At 40.7% G+C, this 23,682-nt stretch overlaps 1 protein-coding gene across 1 annotated transcript in view; it reads left to right on the top strand.

The window, feature by feature from the left end:
- The first annotated feature begins 4,831 nt into the window (after positions 1-4,831).
- Positions 4,832-23,682, top strand: part of mybpc3 (myosin binding protein C3) — a 34,650-nt gene continuing 15,799 nt past the window's right edge. Inside the window, exons 1-15 of the mRNA XM_083999744.1 lie at positions 4,832-4,896; positions 10,044-10,244; positions 10,413-10,490; positions 10,728-10,876; positions 11,394-11,511; positions 11,622-11,670; positions 15,056-15,112; positions 18,879-19,045; positions 19,141-19,273; positions 19,528-19,652; positions 19,747-19,852; positions 20,825-20,991; positions 22,820-22,985; positions 23,064-23,170; positions 23,263-23,292. Of these exons, the coding sequence (XP_083855870.1) occupies positions 4,872-4,896; positions 10,044-10,244; positions 10,413-10,490; positions 10,728-10,876; positions 11,394-11,511; positions 11,622-11,670; positions 15,056-15,112; positions 18,879-19,045; positions 19,141-19,273; positions 19,528-19,652; positions 19,747-19,852; positions 20,825-20,991; positions 22,820-22,985; positions 23,064-23,170; positions 23,263-23,292 (1,678 nt within the window). The 5' untranslated portion in view covers positions 4,832-4,871. The remainder of the gene's footprint in view (positions 4,897-10,043; positions 10,245-10,412; positions 10,491-10,727; positions 10,877-11,393; positions 11,512-11,621; positions 11,671-15,055; positions 15,113-18,878; positions 19,046-19,140; positions 19,274-19,527; positions 19,653-19,746; positions 19,853-20,824; positions 20,992-22,819; positions 22,986-23,063; positions 23,171-23,262; positions 23,293-23,682) is intronic.

Raw genomic sequence — 23,682 nt, 5'->3', positions numbered from 1 at the left:
CTGTGATAACATCTCACAACAGAGGAAAAGGGTAAAAAAGGAGAAGGAGAGGAAGGAGAAGAAGAAGTTAATATTGTATAAAGTTGTATAGTGCGAGGTTTTACAGATGACTTCTCTCACCTTTCATTACAGCTATAAAGATAACTGGCAAAATACAGTATGAGGAACTGTGAAGTTAATGCAGGGCAGAGAGGGTGAAGTGGCTTGTCGCCCAGTTCTTATGTATATCGGCCTGTGAGCCCTGACACACTGCAGGCGCCTGCGGGTGTAAGTAAAGCCTACAGTGACACATCTGGAGTTTTCATATTTATGGTCAACACAAGCACTCAGTGCACTTTTGTATCTAGTTGGTTGTTGAATGTTGTAGTTGTAGTGATCTTGAACAGCTGGATCATGTAATAACAGCTGTATTCTCTGTATTTTTCATGCACATTCATCATTTTCCAGAAGAATTAACTTTTTACGAAACAGTCTCAAATGTTAAAAGACAGAGAGTTTGTGCTAATAAACTTCACTAACACAGCTCCCCTTTAACAGAAAAAATAGGAAGTATGCACTAGGCAGCCTATGTTCAATCATCACCACCACATTTCAAAACTATTTTAAAAGATGAAATTCATTTCACAATAACATGATAGAACGACTAATAACAGTCTACAAAGAAAATGAATAATAATGAATAACATTGCACCAAAAACACTGTATAAAAAGGGGAAACTGTAGTGTGCAGTGTGTAAATATAAATATAATGCAGCACCTGCTGTCCCAAGAGCCAACAGCTCCCCTCAATGGTGAAGTGGTAATTGATACTGTACCAATGTACCAACAGCTGAGCAGGTGAAAAGAAATGGCCACAAATAACAGAATGCAATACAACAGAATTAACATTGCTGCACTTAGATGTAATTAATTTATAATTCCAGTATGGGTATAAAAATCACAAACATACCATACTAAACTACATAGTATACCATGCAGTAGTACTATCACATACTTGCAAAATACCAAACCACACCATGCCATAACTTTTATAGGACTATACTATACTATACTATATTATAAAATGGAAAGGTGAAATCCGTCAATCTGATTGGTTGTTAACTGTGATATAATGAGCGTATACCACAGCTACTATTCAGCTGTTCAGGCAAGTATGAATGGAAGTTTGTTGTCATGTATCTAAAACAAACTGTGACCATCAGTAGCAAAAGGTTCATTCTTTGTTGTAAACCATTGAATGTATGATGTAAACATGGAATAACATCTCAGCAAATCTCACGCATGCGCACAAACATCAACAGAGCCACTGGTAGCTACTACTGCAACAAGGCTAAAAACAGAGATCAAATACATTTTTTCTGAACAACTTTTTCACGTGGTGGCTTCAGGACACTTGGGTCAGTATGGACGAGCAGTATGGAGGTATTTGGTTTTGGACAATTCAAAAGTGAGCACTATCCGCCGCCATTACAGTATATGAAAATCCGTTGACAGCCGGACCCCCCCTGGAACTCCAAAAGCGTTTTGATGACGCCGAAAGTTCTCAAAACCCTTCCTTGGCATGACGGTGAGTAGACAATTGGTGAACTATTGATTTTGGGTGAAGTATCCCTTTTATTGCACCATACCATACCATGCCATGCCATGACATGCCATACCATACCATACCATACCATACCATACCATACCACACCACACCATGCCACGCCATGGCATACCATACCATACCACACCACACCATGCCGTACCATACCATGCCTTATTACTAGGGATGGGACGAAATATCGTTTTGCGAAATTTCGCGATACAAAATGTGACGAAATGCATCGTGCTGCAAAAAAACGTATCGCGAAATAAACACAGGCACGCCGCGGCATAATAATTGGCACACTGGCACCTCCACCGCTAAATTTCTCACTGCCACCAGCTCACGAGTCACTGTTTTGTTTTCCGGGCTTTCTGCGCTCTTATTTTGAAAGGACAGCTGGAGAGAAGGAGGAGGGAGAGAGAGAGAGAGAGATATGATTTGATTTGACACGCAGCAAAGGCGGAACCCAGGGTCGCTGCACACCCCGACACTCGCGGCTCAGCGTATTTAATTCTGAGATCAAGTGACGGTGAGCAGCCTGACGCTGCGTCATTATTACCGCCGTGGCCTCAGAGTCAGGGCAGACGCACGGTCACGGGATCTCCGCGGGTCCGTCAGCGCAGCCGAACGGCCGTGCCGTGGTTTAGCTCCGTCCTCTGCCCGGCGTCGACAATGTCGAGCTAACGTCTCCTTTTTCACTCTCCACTCCTTCAGCCCCACGTTCTCACATCCTCACGTCCTCACAGCAGCTTCTGTTATTATGAATTAACCTGGCGATGATGTTGTAACCCACCTACACAGCTGTTAAATGATTGGCTGTTTGTCTGTCGGGTCTTTGAGATGTTGTGAGTGTTACATTCTGATATGATTTTTTTTCTGGATGCACTGAAATCTGTTTTGGCATTTTCCTCCCAGTGCAATATGTTTTACATGTAGGCTAAGTTTCTGATAGGATCCAGGTCCCTGTTGTGAAAAATGGGGAAATATCTTCAAAACTGGATGTGGCTATATGGATAGATTAAAATCCCAGATGTTGTATGTCACATTGCTTTATTGTAGTAGCACCCTCAATGACAAGAACATTTCAAACTGGCACTTGCACTGCTATTTTTTATTTTTAAGAAAAACTCCTAGGCCAGGCTAACCTAGAGAGGGAGGCTGATATAGAAATAGGAAAGCAGTGTGTGTGTAAAATAATTATTGATTATTTTAGAGAAATTAACAACCTAGAGACTAAACACAGAGAAAAGGTCTGAAATAGAAACAGAAAGCAGTTTCCCTGTTTGTGTGCAACTGGAGCAAAAATAAATAAGTTATAATTTATTATATAATTTATTTTTCATCCTTTTTTTGATATCGTATCGTGGCATATCGTATCGTGACCCTGGCATATCGAAGTGCATCGTTTCGTGAGTTTAGGTGTATCGTCCCATCCCTACTTATTACACGGCTCTATTGAATGCTGCTCTCTGATTGGTCCAGAGCTGCGTTCTGCGGTCTGTTATTTCTGTATAACGGACCGTCGTCATGTATAACAGACCGTTGCTAGGGACGCCGCTCTGATCAGCGCAGTACAGAAAAGAGAAACTATGCAGGATATTTACCTTGTGTTTCATTTTTACCGTCATTAAACAGCGTCGGACTAATAGCGATGTTAGAGATAAATGATTTGTAACCTGTTACAAGGAGAGTGGAGGCTCCTTCCACATCGTGGCTGGAAACCAGACCTGCATCAGAGCCTCTGACCCGGTGTCAGCTCTCCTCTCGTCTCGGTGCAGCTGGCACCGCGGCTCCGCGACACAAACGCACCCCGTAAACAGTAACGTTAATCTCTTGTTTATGACAGATACGACTACACACAATACACACATTTTAACACGTGTATGGTAATCCATCGATCCACTGATTGATTATCAAAGGCTTCAAATGCACGAACGGGAGGAGGCTCGGCAAAACAGCGGAAGTGACCGGTCTTGCAGATTCGCTAAATGCAATTTTAAATCGATGAAAGTCGTATTTTGATCAACATTATGTTTCAAATTAATTATTTCACTCGTAAACCGTGTAATAAGCGGGATAATGTACAGTTGGTCGGTTGTTATGGAGAAATAAACCCCTTCATGTTGAATGAAACCCCTCCGCTTCGCGTCGGGGTTCCATACAACCTGTCGGGGTTTATTTCTCCATAACAACCTCCGAACTATACATTATCCCTTACATAACATACCATGCCATGTAATTATGTACCATACCCCCCCCCCCCATACCATACCATACCATACCATACCATACCATACCACACCACACCACACCACACCATGCCATACCATACCATACCATGCCGTACCATACCACACCATGCCGTACCATACCATGCCATAACATACCATGCCATGTAATTATGTACCATACCCCCCCCCCCCCCCCCCATACCATACCATACCACACCACACCATGCCATACCATACCATGCCATGCAATGCTGGACCATGCCATACCATGCCATGCCATACCATACCATACCACACCACGCCTTACCATACCATACCACACCATGCCGTACCATACCATGCCATAACAATATTTTTACAGCCTTGAATTCAGTTGTGTAATTATCGCCATTCATTTTAAGCTGTGTCATGTTTTGGGGTTCCTGACTTCTTCATACTTTGTTAAATTGGCAAGTTGGACTTGTTTAAACAATCTTCAGAGGAGGGATTTCTGAAACACCTCATCCATCAGATAAGAAAAAACACCTCACCACTCCTCAGCTCTGTCAACAGATGAAATAAATGGTATCTCACTATTTCAACCACTGTAGGACTCATTGTTAGATTTAAAGGGTGACGGGGGAGCAGCACAGATGTGGGGAGAGCAAACAAACCTTTTCGCTCTGTGAATCCAAGTTTCTAAATTTAAACGCTGCCTTACATCTCTTCCCCACCCTCTCAAGGCCTATCATTCAGCCGAGGTGTTGGAGGAAAGGATGGTTGAAATATAGCCTGAGGTCAAACATGACTGGGGGTGGGGTGGAAGCCAAGTTGCTGCTGGGATGGGACAAGCTTTGATGGGGAGTATGAGGGGGTGGTTATTGTTTTTTGGACACTGTGTTGTTGGACCGAGGAAGGAAAAAAAATGTCAGGAGAGGTGGGATGGTTCATGAAAGGAGGGGAGGCCATTTGCACCCAGCAGCACTATTAAAAGGCAGAGGGTTGGGAGAGACGGACGACTGTTTAGGAAAAGTGAGTCACACACTATTGTGGAGGAGAGGAGACCATTCAGGATGCCAGAGCCAGTCAAAAAAGCAGGTAAGTGTGCTTCTTTTCAAAATAACATAGTCACCATACGAGGAAGAAGCAACTCACTGTGCATTGTCTAAAAAACCCACATCTTAGCATAATCTAGACTAAAATTACATTTCTTGAAAGTTGTAAATTTCAGCAGCACCAACTGTGTTATCATCATGCTGCAGCAGAAAGTCTAGTGGTAAACATTTCTTCTTTTGTGCTGTCTTCACCTTACAGTGAAACTTCCCCTTAAGAGAATAACTATGTGAAATTACAATATGTGTGAGAAAATATTCAACTGTGTTGGGTCACCTCGCCTCTTAAGCAACTTTTAAAACCACAACCAAACCACTTACTTGAGATCTGCACCTATCACGATAACCAGCCATACTGTTGCTGTTTGACTATCTATCTGCACAGCAAATGTGAAAAATTGTTGGTGTTTCTGTGTTTGTGTTAAACTGAACTACAGTGATCATGTCATGAAAACTTTATTTGTGCTCTTTCTCACTATATTGTGTGCCAGGGGTGGTGTTTTTTTCTAAGAATAAACTTTTATTCATTCAGGGAAAGCAGCAGCAGGACAAGAATAGATGTATTGTTAGGTTACACAAAGATAAACATAAACACTTACTACATTCAATTTAGACATTAAAAACTCAAATAAACTGTAAAATACTACTAATATGCCAACGTAACTAGCCTGCGCCCCCAACAACCTGTGATTCAAATAAAGTCCTTGGCTCAATAAAGGTGGAACAAGGTGCTTTGGTATGTGATGTGCTTCACACAGCCAGTAGCTCAGATCACAATACAGTGCACGCAATTATCCATCCTCACTTCAAAGACTTTTCCAGTGGTGTGAAAGTTACTCTAAGCCCCTTTTGGCCGTGTTCAGATCCCAGTTACACGTCACACAGTCCAGGTGGAAACATCGTCCGATGCTGGAAATGGACACTGTCACATTTCCAGCGTCACTGATCCAAAAATGCCTGACGGGATTCCAGCTTGACAAATGACTTTCCACAGTTTTTTCCCCCCTCTCTTCAGTGGGAATGGATGGCTGTTTGCTGTTTGCGGACTGAGGGTGTAGTATCACATATCAGGTGACACAGAGCAGCACCAAGTGGAGTGGCTCGTGTGTGCTAAGACTTTTAGTGTAGGGGATTTGTCCTGAACAATAACAGTTATGATTGTCTTGAGCCCAGGGGAATTATTTTTCAATTATTATACATGCTCTGCAATCAACAGGATGTTTTTGGTTTTGCAACTCTATGTTTAGTTGCTCCAAAACATCAATAGCAAAGTTATTATCTACGAATATGAATAGCTGAAAAAATGAAGTAATTTATGCGTATAAATAGTTTTGTATGGTGATGCACACTCATTTAGGCAAACAAATAATGTCAAACATCTTTTGACCTTCATCTTAAATGCGTTTTATCACAACGTTATTTCAATCTAAACTAATTAAACACTAATGCAATTACATTTGTACTTAATCCTGACAGAACAAAGCTTGTTGACAGTGTATAAGATAGATATTTGTTGAGAGTAAACAACATCAGTACTTAATTGTCAGTGTCAGTTAATTCACAGTCGGATGTTGACATTCATCTCAAACAATGTGGTGCATTGTGGGAGTTAACATTAACAACATCCAAATTCAAATTAAAGAAAGTAACGTCATTTTTTTTAAACTTTAAATGCATTTCCAGATAAATGTGTGAAAGGTGAAGCAGCACAAGTGACTGACATGATGAGCTGAGATGTGGAGAACACTGGCTGGAGACAGACGGAGGGCACGTCATTCTTTTGGTGCCTCCAGGGTCACAAAAATAGAGTCGGCTTAATCCCCCAACTATGATACCTGCACCCCCGTTGCAGCTGAAGCCTGGCAACCTCATTTAATAGTCCAGTACATATGCATTCTATATTTAAACTCATAGGGTCGTCTTGCAGCACGTAGAGTTTTAGTCTTTTTTTATTGGCATGGTTTTGTAATGCTCTGTTTAACTGCGGAGGCCTTAAACCTGGAAGTAACGTGCATCTGACTTACACCTACATACATTTTTAAGGCTCCAAATGCATAGTGTTACTGTTTAAGTCATGTCTACTGTCAGCACTGACACTTATAGTTGACTATTTTTAGGTTCCTTTTAAAGATGACATGCGTCTGGGTTTGACATTGCTTTGCAAATTTTATAACGTTTTTAAAAGAATAAGCAGGAGACCACAGCTGGTGTTTTACACACACACAACAGAAAACTTACTATAAATAGTTTTTCTCAGACACCATGTACTCATTTCTTGTTTTTTTTCTTTATTTTATCACATCCTGTATTTGTTATCGTGAGTTTTATTCATATGTGCGGTTTTGTTTTTGCATTGTTGCATTGCAGTGTGTCCGATCACCATGGGACTGGTTTGGAGCTGTTGGGTTCATTGTCATTATGTTTACTCACTCAACATCACAATCAAAAATAGTAATGACGCTAACAAGTTTTGATTGGATGCTACATCATAAAAGTTCATTTCAAAAAGAGATAGATGGTTACAATATAACCTGATGTTGTTTGTCCTGCAATGGACAGCATCCTCTGGTCTGTACTGTTTAATTCCTATCTTATACCGTACATATTACTATGCATTATTACAGTATAGCTGAAGCTGATCAGCTGATCACCACTTACACTTAATGTGTAGGTGTAGGTATTTAACTTGTAATGGAGTATTTTAAACTGGGAAATTTCTACTTTTACTACAATTAAGTAGATTCTTAATCCACTAATATTCTCAGACTGTGAACACAACTACAAACTGGCTCCAGAGGCCACATTATGAACTCAAACAGACTAATCAACAAAATCTCACTGGCTGATTAGCAGATGTTTATGTTGAATGACCCTTTTATTATGTTATCCTGTCCAAATGAGGCTCAAACTCCACGGTTCAGAAAATGTCAGAGTGGGCTACTCCAAGACTACACAAATATGAGTTATCATGAAGCCAGATGTTTGTGCTCTGAGACATCTGTGTGGAATGGGAAAAGGGAAATTTACAGACATGGAGTGGATACACTCAGCTCATGAGCCTTCCTCTCATTTAACTATGAATCCTCCATGCCTCTCTTCTTTTCCCATTGTTTCACTCTGTAATGTGCTATGGCATACTGTATACTAAATGTGTTGTTTTTTTAATTAAAGCTTACAAGATTAAGTTCAAAATTCAAAAAACAACACAAACAGTGTTTTCAATGTGTTATTCAACTTCACAAAACACTCGAGGTGCAAAGAGTTACTTGATTCCTTTGTGATAAAGTTTTCATCAGGGAGACAACTGTGTCCCTTCCGCCTATAAAAAAAAAAGGTCTAATAGACACTTCAAAGGGCTTTCTTTTTATTTTGAACCCACCCTCCCTCTTCAGTTTCAGCATTTACCAAGAAACCAAAGACCCGGGAGGCGGAGGAGGGGTCCTCTGTGGTCTTTGAAGCGGAGACCGAGAAGCCTGACGCTAAAGTAAAATGGCAGTGCAACTCAAAGGACATTGCCAGCGGCGGCAAATTCGCGATCACAGCCGACGGAAACAAGCACTCCCTCGCTATAAAAGACATTACCGCGGAAGACGCCAATGTCTACGCAGTGATTGCAGGGGGGTCAAAGGTCAAGTTTGAGCTGAAGGTCGCAGCGAAGCCAGGTGGGACAAGCTTTTGATGCTGCAGCTGTGCGTCTGCTCGCTCACCTCTGGGTTGTGTAGTCGTCACAGAGCTCAAAGCAAAGCAGAGCACTGAAAACCACTGAGCCACTGAGTAAATACTTGATGCACTGCTGCATGCACGTGGCGGCGACTGCACACGGACTCACGTTCTGCACCGACTTCACGCTGAAAAACAGCTTTGTGTTTTGTCTATCTTTGAGAAATGTTCTTGCTTACTTTGACATTTTATTCCCCTTGTTATCAGCAGGTAAATGAGACGACTAATACCACTCTCATGCTCTGTGTGGTAAAGGTGGAGCTGCAGCCAGGAGACAGTTGGCATAAAGACTTGAAAATCAGCCTGTAAAGCTCACGAGTTGACATGGTACACCTCCAAAAACATACCTCACAACCTCAATAAAAGACCACCAGAACCTCAAGCAAGGTCATTCATTCATTTTTCTGTCATGATATTTTAAACCAACACTTCCTGCTCAAACCAGTCTATTCGACCAAAGACAGCAGGTTTCTACTGTTTGAGGGCGTTTTAAATCTTTTTTCCGACATCTCTTCTTTAAAACGTGTCAATTAGTGAGCTGTAGATGTTTCCAGTCTTTATGCTAAGCTACGTTACCTGCTGGTTGTAGCTTCATATTTATCATACATACATTAGGGCTGTATAAGGCCTCTCATCCAAAGGCAAATAAGCACATTTCCTTGAAAATCCAGCTGTTCCTTTTAGTCTATGTGCATGTTTTATCACTGGCCTGATCACCATCATTGTGTCGCACACTTCACCAAATCCATAAAGCACTGTGTTTTCTGCTGTGTGTTAAAGTGTGCCACCGAGCTACATGTGTGCCATTAGTCTGACACAGTGTGACCCGCTGAGGTCGTTTGTTTGGGTTTGATAAGGTGGAAACAAATCTTGAAGAAAGGCAGCGGACTAATCGGCCCAGTGTGGGACAAACAACTTCCCACAGCTGTCTGTCTGTGGCTCATATGAGAGCCGCTCTCACTGTGCCTGCACGGTGACCTTGACCCACACGCCAGCACATGATTTCCTCATGAGTAACCACCACTTGACTGGCGCTCAGGATAGGCATGAGAGGCAGCTGATAACAAATGGAAAACCATTTACCATCCACAGATTAGACATGAGAAATATTTGCTGGTGACGAAAAAGGGTTTAGAAGAATCTGAATTACATGAAATGACTTGAATATTATTAACATTAACCTTTTTTATGTGACTTAGTTAGTACAGAAATACATATATTTACTGAACAAATTTGAGTTTAATGCTCATTTTTCAAATTGAAATGTTAATATACAGAATATTCTCCCCAAAATATAAATACGTTTTTAAGTATAAGTTAAATAAGACATGATTACATACTTTAAGTGGTATTATCTGTTGTTCGGGGTATACTGTATCTCTCATTTATGCCTTGTTGTCTCTGGGGCCCCAGCTAAGGCTAAGGAACCGGCCAAGTCCAGTGGAGAACCACCGGCCAAGTCCAGTGGAGAACCACCGGCCAAATCCAGTGAAGAACCACCGGCCAAGTCCAGTGAAGAACCACAACCAGACTCAGCTCCACCTGCACCTGCACCTGCACCTGCAGGGGAGGAGACTGCTGCCCCAGCACAAGATGCTCCTCCTGTTGTTGAGGGTGAGTCACTCACAAGGTGGCGAACTCAGTTTCCAGTTTAAAGAGCACATTCAGTTTGACAGATATAGACACAGAACCAGATGTTGCATGTAATTCTGTGGAAAACAACCTTCAAATATCCCTGAAAGCACCGAGCTCAACTCTGCCTCGACCACACTGACTTTTCAGAGGGACAGCCTCCAGACACCAGACAGGACCTGACCGGACTCTTCACAGAGAAACCCCACTCAGGAGAAGTCACTGTAGGTGAGTGTCAGCACAATAAATACCACTGAACAGAGACATGGTCTAAAAACTAAACCATCCTCAGGGAATGAAAGATATAAAGTGTGTGTGTGAATAAGATGTGAAGGAACAGAACTTGCTGTTAATTTGACTCACAGAATAAATACAAAAACAACAAAAAGTCACATTTTTGACTTTGGAAGTTGGATATCAGAATCCATGGTAACAAACCACACAATAACATGCTGTTGTGCGCAGGGGAAAACATCACATTTGTGGCTAAAGTCAGTGCTGAGTCACTTCTGAAGAAACCCACCATCAGATGGTTCAAAGGGAAGTGGATGGACCTCGCCAGCAAGACTGGAAAACACCTGCAGCTAAAAGAAACGTACGATCGCAACACAAAGGTACGGCACCGCTGCAGAAATGTTGAACTTAAACAGGATTTTGTTACAAGTCAGTAAGATGATTTCTTTTCTTTATATATACTCTCTCTATATACACACATATACAGTATATAAGCATATGAGCAGCTACATGCAGCATTCTCCGTCAGAATGAACCTAAAACTGCAACATGTAACATTTTACTTTGAGGCAACAAAGGTGTTTCTCAAGCGCTGCCCTTCTCACACTCTGTTAGGCAAGGTCTTTCCTCACTCAGCAAAATACCATGATGAGTTGCATGCACGCTACCTTGAGGGTTATGTCGTGGTACAGACATGACCCCTGCATGTCTACATCTGAGTTTCAGAGAGTGGCGGCTGAAGAGTTCACAGAGAGGGAACGTCAATGGCACGATATCTGAAACTGATGCATAATGTTACATATTTATAGGTTATGGTGTAAAATGTGATAGATTTAAGTCTTTTTTTGGCGTCTGATTTAGTCCCTCTCACATCTCTGCTCATGCACGTGGTTGCAGATCTACACCTTTGAGATGCAGATCGTCGATGCCAAGCCAAACTTTGCAGGAGCGTACAGATGTGAGGTTACATCCAGGGACAAGTTTGACAGCTGTAATTTTGATTTGGCTGTACACGGTGAGGAAGCTGTGTAGTTTTTTTTTATTTTATTTATGCCAACAAACTATGATTGTACCATCAGATTAGTCACTGTCATGATTACCTCTGGATGCTGCTCTGTGTTTCAGAGGCGAGGCCTGTTGAAGGCTTTGACATTAGAGCAGCGTTCAGGCGCACGTAAGTTTTTATCTAACTTTATTACTTTACATTAAATACAAAATCCAAATTCTATACAAAAACTGATCACACATTACATGAGAATTCAATATATGTTGATTCACTGTTGGTGCCATAGCTATAAACTGTGACGTGAAGGGGAACTCATATTAATGCTCAGTGACATCTTCATTTTTGGATCCCACTGTTTCCTCTTTTTACAGGGCATATAGGCTACAAACCACTTTACCTCAGATCAATCACATAATAGATTCACTTTTCATTTATATGTATGATTTAATGCCATATTTGATCAGTTTGGAGAAGTTGTTAAACATTTCTGAAGCCTCCATCCTGCTTTAAATTGATCTAAAATTATTAAAAATTCAAAAGTTTGTGAGCTTGAAACCAGATGCAGCTCAGAACCTGTCAGCCAATAATGGAAACACCACATTTTTTTCATTTTTGAGCTAAGAAATCACCTACAGTAATATGATACCATGCAGCTGATAAGGGGTGATTAGGTACTGTATGAATTTATATAAAGGATATGAAGAGGATCTTTTTTTCTGTTACATTTTAATTCTCCTGATCTCAAATTAATTTAAAGTGAAGCCTCTGAGTCATTATGAAATGTAATGTGACACCAAATTAAAATGGGAGTGAAATTTGAATCTCTCTGCTTCCGTCTATGGGGGAATAGTCACTAGAGTACAATATGAATATAATTATTACAACACAGGCACGTTTGAATCATATTATATGCAACATCTGAGGCTTTTATACTTTGCTTTTTGACGTGTGTTGTATCATAATTCAAGATCATTTAGAGATCAAGAGGATGTAGTGATGAGATTAAAATGAACTCTGTGCATAGCAAAGCTGATAAGGAATATGTATTTTATATTGATTAGCTGAAAGAGTTTAAGCGATTTAAAGAGAGAGAAAAAAAGCCCCATAGTGGAGTATTACCATGTTTTATGTTAAAAAAAGAAAATAACTGTGGGAATGCTGACCTATCAGGAGTGAAGTCGGTAAGAAGAGAAGTGGACCATCCTCAAGGTAGTAAAGAAGGGGTTTGTTGCAGGCTGAAATTCAAACTCTGAGAGCTCTGATTGTGTAAGAACAGAGAAACCAGGACCAGGATCAGAGACCGGTTCTCTCTCCTGTGGCCTGTTTCTTCTCTGCCTTCGAGTCAAACAGAACCAGTGTTGTGGATGGCGCAGCCTCATATCTGCTGAGTTTGAAGTGGAGTAACCACAGCAGGAAGACCATGAGAGAGATGGACGGCTCACATTCAAAATCCTGGTTGTAGTTGCTAATTATAGTAGCAGAGATTGTGTTAACCTTTGATGCTCAATATGTAGAGATTTGGTTTTATTAAAGCTGTTATGCAACATCCGCTCGGTGCAGCCGTCAGCTCTCTCTGATCTCCTCCTGGGTCTCAATCAAAACAGCAGAGCCAGCTGCACAAACAGCCACCCCGCAGAGTGAGCTTTGACGGTGGTTTGATGATACTGAAAGTGCGAGCCGCGCTCTTCCACACGGTTGCCACATGAAGGAAATGCAGCCGTGGTGTGTTGTAACTTCACCTCATAAACCAGACTCTCACCTTCTAATCCTGCTCTCAGATCAGAGGCGGGAGACAAGCACACAGTCCTATCTATGCCCTTGTCTTTATCTGTCGTCCCACTGATCGGATCCTGTTTAGTGACTGTTGGTTTCTTTAACCTTGAGTGTTTTGTACTGTTCTTGCTTGGACAGCCGCTGCTGCTGCCAATGGCTTAAAGGAACAGTTTTGTTTTGGGAAATTCACTCATTCACTTTTTTTTCCTTTTAATCCAGGAGTAGGTTAAAAAAGACTGAAACCATCATTTATATCTGTGTGTTATGTCTGAAGCTGGAATCAGGAATAAACATCAAGCTTGACTCTCTAGTAGCCCCGATATAACTACTATTGCTAGTCCAAATGTCATACTACTGTACTGACTGTCATACTGTTGTTTCCTTGGCCTCTTCACTATTAACTATTCAATGGGGTGAAAATGGCAAAAACAATATCTGTTATTTGGCCCATTACTAAAAGGAATAAAATTATAACAAACAGAATTTCTTATGACAATATCACAAAGAAATCTGTAGGTTTGAGGGAGTTAGAGCAATTCCTCTCAACTTGTTTTCAATTAACCCTAAAATTGTGATGCAATGTGTTCATTAAAAGCTCCTGTCTCATCCATGTTTGAATAGAGATGTAGTGCCCCTGCTCTGCCTCACTGTCTTGCCCAGTGGCCGCTACAGGTACTGCAACAACAGTGACGGCCTGAAAAGTTGCTCCATGATGAAAGAGACCTCTGTAAAACTGTTCACAGGACACGTGGAGTCTATTCCAGAAAGCAGGTTTAACAAACTCTGACTCTAACCCTAAAATCCGAGTTGATGAACCCTGAGATGGGAAAACACAACAGCTGCAGAAATAAGTTCAGTCAACACACTGTGTTAACTGCCTGCATAAAAAAACATCACCAATCGAGTTCTGATTCAACGATTCACTATTGTACATAAAGCGCACGGCCTCCTCCACTGTATTAAGATAAAGATTAAAGTTTAAAGATCTATGATTGACAGATCCTGGCCAAGAAACAGCTCCTTGAGTTTTCGACTTACAAAGCATAAATTCACACATCGTTGATGAATACATAGTAAATGTTTGAGGTGACTCATTGTTTACTGAGTCTCAGTATTACAAATAACTATTTAAATGTCAGAGATCGATGACTGATTGTAAAAGAGACATATTCTCTGTTTCAGAGACAGAAACTTGAGAGTAAATTACCATGGCAACTGAGTCACGCTTAGTTTCAGTTTCACTCATCTCAGGGTTGAGAAACTCAGATAGTTTTCACGAAGACTGCTTTCCTGAATAGACCCTGTCTGGAACAAACCTGTAAGTTTTAGCTCATGCATTGTGAGACACTAAAGATGCCATCGTTGAGGTGTGGTAATAGTTTCTATAATACTCCAGCTGTGGTTCATTAATCAACACAGAAAAATATACTGTATCTTCATTTCATACTGTGGTATATCAATAAGTGGATTTCCCAAAAATATCAACCTGTTCCTTCAAACATGGCAGCACCGTCCCTCCAGCAAAACACCTGCCTGTATATTCACGTCTTCTATCAATCAAACACTTTCGGTCCTAACGAGTGATTATGTCCAGTCGAGTTTCTCTATTTAATCTCACTTGAATATTTGTGTTGCAACACAGTTCACTATTGTTATGGTAAATAGACTGAACAAAGATTGCTGCAGTTAAAACAAACCATGACTGTGAGGTATTACCTTTTTCTTTTCTTTGGAGACGTTGATGTTGATGTTTTGTTGCTGGTGGCTGATGTTTCTACAGTAGCGTGGATGGAAATGATGAAGGAGAGCTGGACTTCAGCACCTTATTAAAAAAGAGGTAAACAAATGACAGTACTGTAACTCCTTAATGTGTCTGGAGACTAGGTAGTTTTCTTTTTTCTTTTTTTTCATAATCTAACTGTGTCATTCTCATTCTCTCTGGATCATCCTTCATCTTCAGAGAGTAAGCAACCTCTGCACTTCTGAGGGGTGCATGATCACCTGATAACACTTACCTGCATGCATACATGCCTGAACACACACAAGGCACAATGATAAATTAGGGTGAAATGATGCATTCTGTGTTTTCAAAATTACATTTGGCTTTCAAAGGATTTAACTGCTCTTCCAGTAAAAATACACCGTGATACCATATTGAAATATATACACATGAAGCCATGTAAGTGCTAATTTTCCATCCTATGGCTTTCTGAAAATGTAATTGCCCTAATTTATGTCTCTTTTATCGTTACATCTTAATCCTGTGATCATTAATCCTGCATTTTCCTGCTTGAACACCGTCTCACTCAACAACAGAGTCTGAAACAGCAGCAGTTTCCACAGTTTATTTCTCCCTCACACATGTTATTGCTGGTGACATAATATGTACTATCACACTCCACCTGATGAATCATCTTTGTCTTTCTCCGACACTTTGCAATCATTCCCCACCTTTCCAAACGATCAACAGTGACTCATGTGTACCACACACCATCACCACACACTTCTCCTGTGCACAAGAGATCTGTACACCATGTCAACCTCTAAAACAAAGCATGATGTTAGCCTGTCGTTTTAACTGATGCTGTTACCTGGGCTTGCTTTATTGTAGTTTTACTACTGTAATATTTAATATGTATGAAAAGCATATTTCTAATATGCTGGTTGTGTTGCTGTTGCTGTGTTTTAACCTGTCTGGTTTGTTTTGCCATATTTGCCTCTTGGGTTCAACATCTGAATGAGCAGCAGTTTCGTAAAATCCACAAATCGGTAAGAAGGTGCTGAGGGGCATCTGGAGAGTCACAGGGATACTTTTAGTTGTTTCTGTTATTAAAGTTATTAAGTTATTTATTGGAAACCATGAACATTCATATAACTTAAGTGCAATGTTGGATTGATTGGTATAGTCTTGACTTGTGTATTATTTGATGATGACCAACAAAAATACATTGTTTACAAATGTATACCATAAGGTTAACTGCAGGGAAGATTTAATCATAGATCAGCCATTTTACTAAACACTATAGTATCTCAAAGGTGGTAAAAAAAAAAAAAAAAAAAGGTGTCCATAGCTTTTGTCGACAAATCATTATCTAAATTAAAAACCACTTTACTCTGATCAGTTAAGCCCAGAGGCAGCAGCTTGCCATATGAAGCATGAAGACAGGTAACAGAAAACCAGAAGGCCAGAGATAACACCAAAAAACTCAGGCAAATTAGGAAATCTAACAGATACTTAAAAAACTGCTGTACTGTAGTGATGAACTTAGGAGTTAACTGGAAACTGTTTGCTGCATACAACACTTGCAAAAGCAAATGCAGACAGTGATCACATGATTGAGGAAGAAAAGTCACTGAGGGCACCTAGTGGACAGGTGTAGTAAAACCAGGGGGAGAGCAGATGGATGAGCAGGTGTATGTGTGGGAGATGTAATGTGTTCACTCTAGAAAAGTATCAAAAAGATGGAAAAAATAAAATGTATGCATACAATCTTAAGAGGAAATTTACAGAGTAGTTGATAATGCACACTTTTATCAAACATATGACTATTACTGACTGTACAGTTCCCATGAGAAAGCCCAGCAGCATGAGCAAGGCCATATACTGTATATATAAACAGGTTCTGGGCCCCTACACACTGTCTCCAATCCATTCTGCTCTCCTAACACCCCAAGGTTTTTATCTATTGGAAACACTTGTAGCATACAGGATTTACACTGAAAGACTACAGCACATGATCATAACCCCAAGGACAATATCAACGCTTGAAGGTATTCTATCATGCAGGATTTAGAAATACATGATTGAAGTAATAATTTCCTAAGCCACGATGCTAATGCTTCACCTACAACAAAATACAGATGCATGATTCAGATTGTTATGGTGGCCCTGAGGAGTCAATACACTGAAACGCATGATGCAAAGACACACATTCAGAAAACAACCACATCAAATTGTCAACACAAGTGTTTCCAGGGACACAGTTATGTGACAGACCTGTCTCAATAATGAGCTACAGTAACAGGACATATTTGCAACAATATCTGAACCATGTGATGTTGACATAATAAACCAAAAACAAACTCACCTTATTTTCCACATGTCCCATATTTCCACTGTGGATTCTTCCTATAACGTTACACACTCAAACAAAGAAAGACAGAGAGAGAGATTCATACAGGGAGACCAAGAGCAATTAACGTTAAGCAACATAACCTGTAGGCTATCATACAGGATTTACACTGTATCAATAATGCAAGAATATTTACGAAACTAACCAGTGTCATTGTACTGTATAAACAGAACACATTGGGAACACAGTATTACATAATTACTACTCATATTAGGATAGTTGATAATAATAATGAGAAATAGCCTAAGTTACCTTACTTCCCCTTTCTTCTCGACAACATCAGAGTCCCAATGAGTTCAGACCGTTAATACATCCATGGTTCAGACTGATGTAGAGTCCAAACGTTGTTGTTCTCAGTTCATTTTAAACTTTTTTCCCCCATTGAACTGTGGAAAAACTGAGGGGCAGCTAAAAAAAACTGGTAACCTGCCCAGCCTCCTCAGGTGGAGATGAAGGTGGGGCAGGTGGCAGGTGGGCTGTGGCTCTCTTCCGTTTTCCCTTGGATCGACAGCTGTTGCCACGTTAGCTGCTGTTGCCGCGTTACCGTCCTTAGCAACGCTAGCTTCCTCCTCTCTAGCTAGCTCTTTGCTAATGGCAACAAGCTAAGTAGCCACTTTTTTTTATTTACATATTCTTAACTTTAACCGAACTTCACCTTCTCGTCGTCATTTTCTTTTCCACCTCTCTCTCTTTCTTCACTCTTCCTCCGCTCCGCTCCAATGTTTGTTTTCTATACTCGTCTTTAGCAACTAGCTACTGTAGCTTTACCGCTAACTTCAACACCTGACCTCTGACGTCATGTGACACACCCAGTAGATATTTGTTTTATTTGTAAAATAAATCTGTGTTCGCTGGATCATATGTCAAAATATAAACACGCAACACATTTCTTTTTAAACTGATCGAGAAAAATAATCTTGTCAGGCCCAACTGAACTGGTAGGGTTTTGGACGCCCCCCAGAGGTTGGAGGTCATTGCATGATCTTCGCATAAACTAGGTAGGCCTACAAAATGCAGTATGTAAGATCATATCGTCTCTTTTTATGAAGTCCAAAACAACAAAAAGTCTATAAATCTATCTGATTCAGATAAAAGGAAAAGGTATGTAGGATTATAAAAGCTGCAATAACAAACTATTAGGCTACAGACCAAAGTACTGCATTTTGGTAAGAAGTTTTCATCTTGTCTATTTGGTCTGAATTACAGTGTCTGTTTTCAAACACTGACATCATTTAGCCTACTTGCTATAGATTAGTAAACAATGTATGAAGTTGACGAATCATCACTTGCTTGTTAGTTGCTTCGTAACAGTTATCAGTGAATTAACTGTGTGTGAAATAAACAGCTAATCTGTTAATGAACTGTCAGTGTATCCCTATCCCATGCTGTCTTTGCACTGTATTTATAATGCAACTTTCTCACTTTCTAACTGGCGTTAACATCTTCCTCTGGCTGGTTTATCTGTATCAGAACTACGGTGATGAGCTCTGAGCCCGATGTGGATGTGTGGGACATCCTCAAGGGTGCTCCTGCTTCAGAGTACGAGAAGATCGCTTTCCAGTACGGCATTACCGACCTGAGGGGCATGCTGAAGAGGCTGAAGCAAATGAAGAAGAAGGAGGAGAAGAAGAGCGAAGGTCTGAGTTTAGAAGTTTGTGAAGTTGCATATCCTCACAAAATGTAAAGAATCGGTGTTTGATTGAACATGTTGTTTGTGTTCTCTGACACACAGTTTTCCTCAAAAAGTTGGATCCTGCCTACCAAGTGACAAAGGGGCATAAAATAAAACTGGCAGTCCAGGTTGCCAATGCAGATGTTGATGTGAAATGGCTGAAGAACGGGAAAGAAATTCAACCGACTGGAAGGTTTGAGTTCACCAAACATGCTTTACCAATACATTATCAAAACTATATACTATTACTACTAAGTTATAATTTGAGTTTTTCATCTCTCTTTCTCTCTCTTGTTTCTTTTTTCATGAACATATGACTGAATTCCCCACTTGCTCCTTTAATCACATCACCAGCAAGTAAGTTTCCTGAAAAATATAATGTTTTATATGTTTTATTTAAGTGTTAAATTGATTAAAAGTGTGAAAATCCTCCTGTCTTTTGTCAAGGTACATATTTGAGAACGTTGGCAACATGCGCTACCTCACCATCAACCACTGCTCCTTGGCAGATGATGCTGCATATACCTGTGTGGTGGGGGAGGAAAAAAGCACCACTGAGCTCTTTGTTAAAGGTAATTAAGCTTCACAGGAAACAAACAAGATAATGTACATTTTGCAAGATAAAGAGTTGCAGTGGAGTCTGTCATTCTTATCTCCTCTCTGCAGAGCCTCCTGTCACGATTGTGAAGAATCTGGAGGATCAGATGGTGATGATGGGTGAGCGGGTGGAGCTGGAGTGTGTAGTCTCAGAGGAAGGAGCCAATGTTAAATGGTGAGCTATTTTTCTCTACGCTCACAAATCATCTATTTTTTAGTAGCTGAATTTTCATGCCTCACACAGATCTTAAAAAATAATCAACAAAAACTGTATCATCACTCAAAACTACTGGCATAAACCCCCACAAGCCATTAAGTTTCTAAAGCAATAAGCCTCCATAAATAAAATCAGTGAGCCGTGGGTTGATTAAAGAGGCTCACACAGGTTAAGTGCCATTAAATCAAATCTAATCAGGTCTAATAAAGTCTGTCTTTCAATTTAAAGCAAATGTTTAGTTTGTTGCTCAGACACCCAGCAGATGGCATTTGAGTTTGTTATGTCCACAGACAGATGCCAGACCTCTGTGACAGACTGAAGCTGTAAATTACTAGGCTACCTCAATGAAAAGATCACATCAGCATTTTACTATGTCCAATGTGACCTTTATCTGAAGGAGAAAGCTGCTGCAAATGTGTGGGCTGGCTTTTACTTGGGTCTAAAAACATTTTCCTGTAAAAAAGAAGCCACTGATCAATACAGAACAACACACTCTGTTAGTCACAAATGTACTGGAGTACAAACCTTTACAAACTCTCTAGGTGAAATTATGTGTCCACCCTGAGCGTGGATGTCCATTATTGATCCCTGGGGACAGTGTTTAGGAATCTGCTGTCAGCTCAAAGGTCACCCAACACTTGTTTTCATAGCTTTCAACAACATCTCACAGACTTCATTCAGTAAATCGAGCTGGCTCAGTTGTCATCATGTGACCTAAACGTGAACCCTGGGACATGTGAAAACGAGTGGCCATACATGTATCAATGTGAGATGTGGCTGAAAGCTCCAAAAATAGTAAGAAGACCTTTTAGGCTTGGACTCGCTCCACGCGTTGTTTCGTCCAGCTCTTGAATCGCTGCCCAAAAAAAAACTGTTGTGTGATATATTTAATCACAACCAGCCTGATTTCTTGTGTGAATTTCTGTGCAGGGAGAAAGACGGCGTGGAGCTGACAAGAGACGAGGCTCTCAAGTATCGCTTCAAGAAGGACGGCTGCAAACATGTTCTGATCATTAATGAGGCCACGAAGGAAGACTGCGGCCACTACAAGGTTAAAACAAATGGCGGCGAGTCAATGGCTGAGCTCATGGTGCAGGGTGAGTGTCAGGCGTCCTGTGAGTACAGTATGAGTATGAATCTTTTTTTCTTGTCAGTGGCAAATACTCCAAGTGCCCGTTCTCATGCCCCACCAATAGTCATGTGGCCTTGCCACTCTTGGCATGCGGTCTATCCTTGGGATGTAATGGCTCTTGCCATCACTCGCACCATTGTGCCAAGGTTACTGCGGTGGTTTGTGCATACCAGCTAAAGTTAGAAAACATGGACAATATTTCACCTGAAGGGCACAGGTCTCTCTCTCTCCCTCTCTCTCTGTGTTCTTTGTTTGCTGTGTTGTAGTTTCTTTGTCAAAGAAAAATAAAACCTGAAATTCCAGTAGGTTAGAACAGAAAATACCACACACACACACACACACTCATTCAGTCAGTCAGAGTTGGAGCAACCTCGTCTTTTAGCTTAAAAAATCTTCAATATTTGAGAAAAATAAAACTTGAAATTTCAGAAGGTTAGAACAGAAAACACACACACGCACTCATTCAGTTGGAGCGACCTCATCTTTTATAAACTTCAAAAGTCTTCAATATTTTATGCACAAATCCTCCATGACAGTAAAAAAAAGTCATATAAAGAGAAAGTTGTGGTTTAAAAGTATGTTTTATTACTAGATGATAGATTTCCCTCTAGTACCAACTCTCAGCGGCCTGGTGATGCTGATGACAGATCTGCACCAGTTCCCTCAGAAATTTGTAAGTTTCATTATTAGATTTTTTCAATCATGTGATGGTTTTTTTTTTAGTGCATTTAAGACATTTTTTTTTGCTGTTGAAGCTGGATACATGTATTCAGAGCTCTTTATTTGAATCCACAGGTGATCTAAAAATGATGGATGGTGACGGTTCAAACCCATCAGTACATGGACGTAGGCAAAATATAAACCTCAGATAGTCTCACCCTCCGTTTTTTTTCCTTTTTTTCCCTCCCACCCAGTAATCATTTCATCGTAGCACCATTAGCGCCGTATCATTAGGAAACAAAATGAAACCCATCAGTCTGTGTTTTCCTGTAGGAGATATAATCAATGTTTCATCACCGTTTCACCACCTGTGTTTTCCAGTAGGAGGTATAATGTAGTTATTCTGCAGCTAAATATGTGAATATATATACAGTATATATATATTCATGCACATGTGTGTCTCCTAGGAGTTGTTGTGTGTAGATTTAAACCCAGTCTTTGTTCCCACTCCCGGTGTTGTTAAGTTTGTTTGGCCTGTCGATCGACCACTACATCCGCCTGCCAAGAATCAGCAGCTGCCGCCGTGCAGCAGGGATCAACACTGAACCTCCATTATAATGCCATTCACATGTTATTTGCTCTCCCCTGCTGACGTGGCGAGGCGAGCTGACGTAAAAACTCCTGTAACCTTTACAGGGAGCATGGTGTGAGTCATCGCGCCCAGATAACAATTTCTTAGGGATAACTTTAATAACTCCCATGTACATTATTTCTTGTGATATACCGTATTAGCCCTGAAGCTCCTGCATCTGGTCTTCATATCCTCCCACTTCATTTTCTACCATAAATCCAATTAACTATTCCCCTTTGTGTCTGTTGCTATGATACAACACACAAAGGCTGCACAAAGATAATGAACACCTCACACTTGAACATATTATTACCATATTACCCTCACATACAATAGCTGCATCTCTGCTTTTATCGCATTATCCTCACACATGATCATATTAGTGCATCTTATTCTTATGCCTCATAAAGTAGCACCTCCCCTGACGACTGACGACCTCCATCCTTTCCACTGTCTGCACTCTGAACCTGTGTGTGTGTGTGTGTGTGTGTGTGTACTGTAGAGAAAGACCTGGAGGTCTACCAGAGCATTGCAGACCTCACGGTGAAGGCGAAGGACCAGGCAGTTTTCAAGTGTGAAGTGTCAGACGAGAACGTGAGGGGAACCTGGTACAAGAACGGGATCGAAGTCAAGGCCGAAGGCAGAGTGAATATCACACACATCGGCAGGTGAGGACACTTTCATGTGTGCATTGCAAATGTTGCATACACACCGTGAAGTGAAACTCTTGGAAACTGTTATTTTAGGAACCACAAACTGACCATCGATGATGTGAAACCAGAGGACGAGGGCGACTACACTTTTGTACCAGACGGCTACGCTTTCAACCTTTCTGCCAAACTCAATTTCTTGGGTAAAACTTTTTTTTCAGTTTCATCCTCAGCACATACAAGCTAATTTAAACTTGTATCTTTTTCTCACTTTCTTTTTTCTTGTGTCCCCCAGAGGTGAAGATCGATTACGTGCCGCGCCAAGGTAAACGACAAACTCATTCTCTTGTAGTGTGCAAAACAAAACCTCAGTGCAGTGTTCATTTCAACCATGTTCTTCTTAAAGGGATAGTTCAACATTTTGGCAAATTGGCCCATTGTCATAATCCCTATAGTCATAGCAGTAGGTTCGTTACCTTTAATTGTCGGTGCAAGCTATTTTTTAGAACAGTAGAGCAGAGCCGTGAGCTGCTCAGAGCTACAGTGCGCTATAGAGGCTCATGGGATTTCTTGGTTTTCCTCATCAAACTCATCAAATACACAATCCAACAACTCCAAAACGCTCTGGTGGACAAGTTGTGACCTGCACATTCACCACGCTATGAGATAATAACAGAACGTTACGAGACGAGAGTTGTTTTCGAGGTAAATGCAG

The sequence above is a fragment of the Trachurus trachurus genome (assembly GCF_905171665.1).
Source record: "Trachurus trachurus genome assembly, chromosome: 3".
Classification (NCBI taxonomy): domain Eukaryota; kingdom Metazoa; phylum Chordata; class Actinopteri; order Carangiformes; family Carangidae; genus Trachurus; species Trachurus trachurus.
This window is presented reverse-complemented; position numbering and strand designations above follow the sequence as displayed.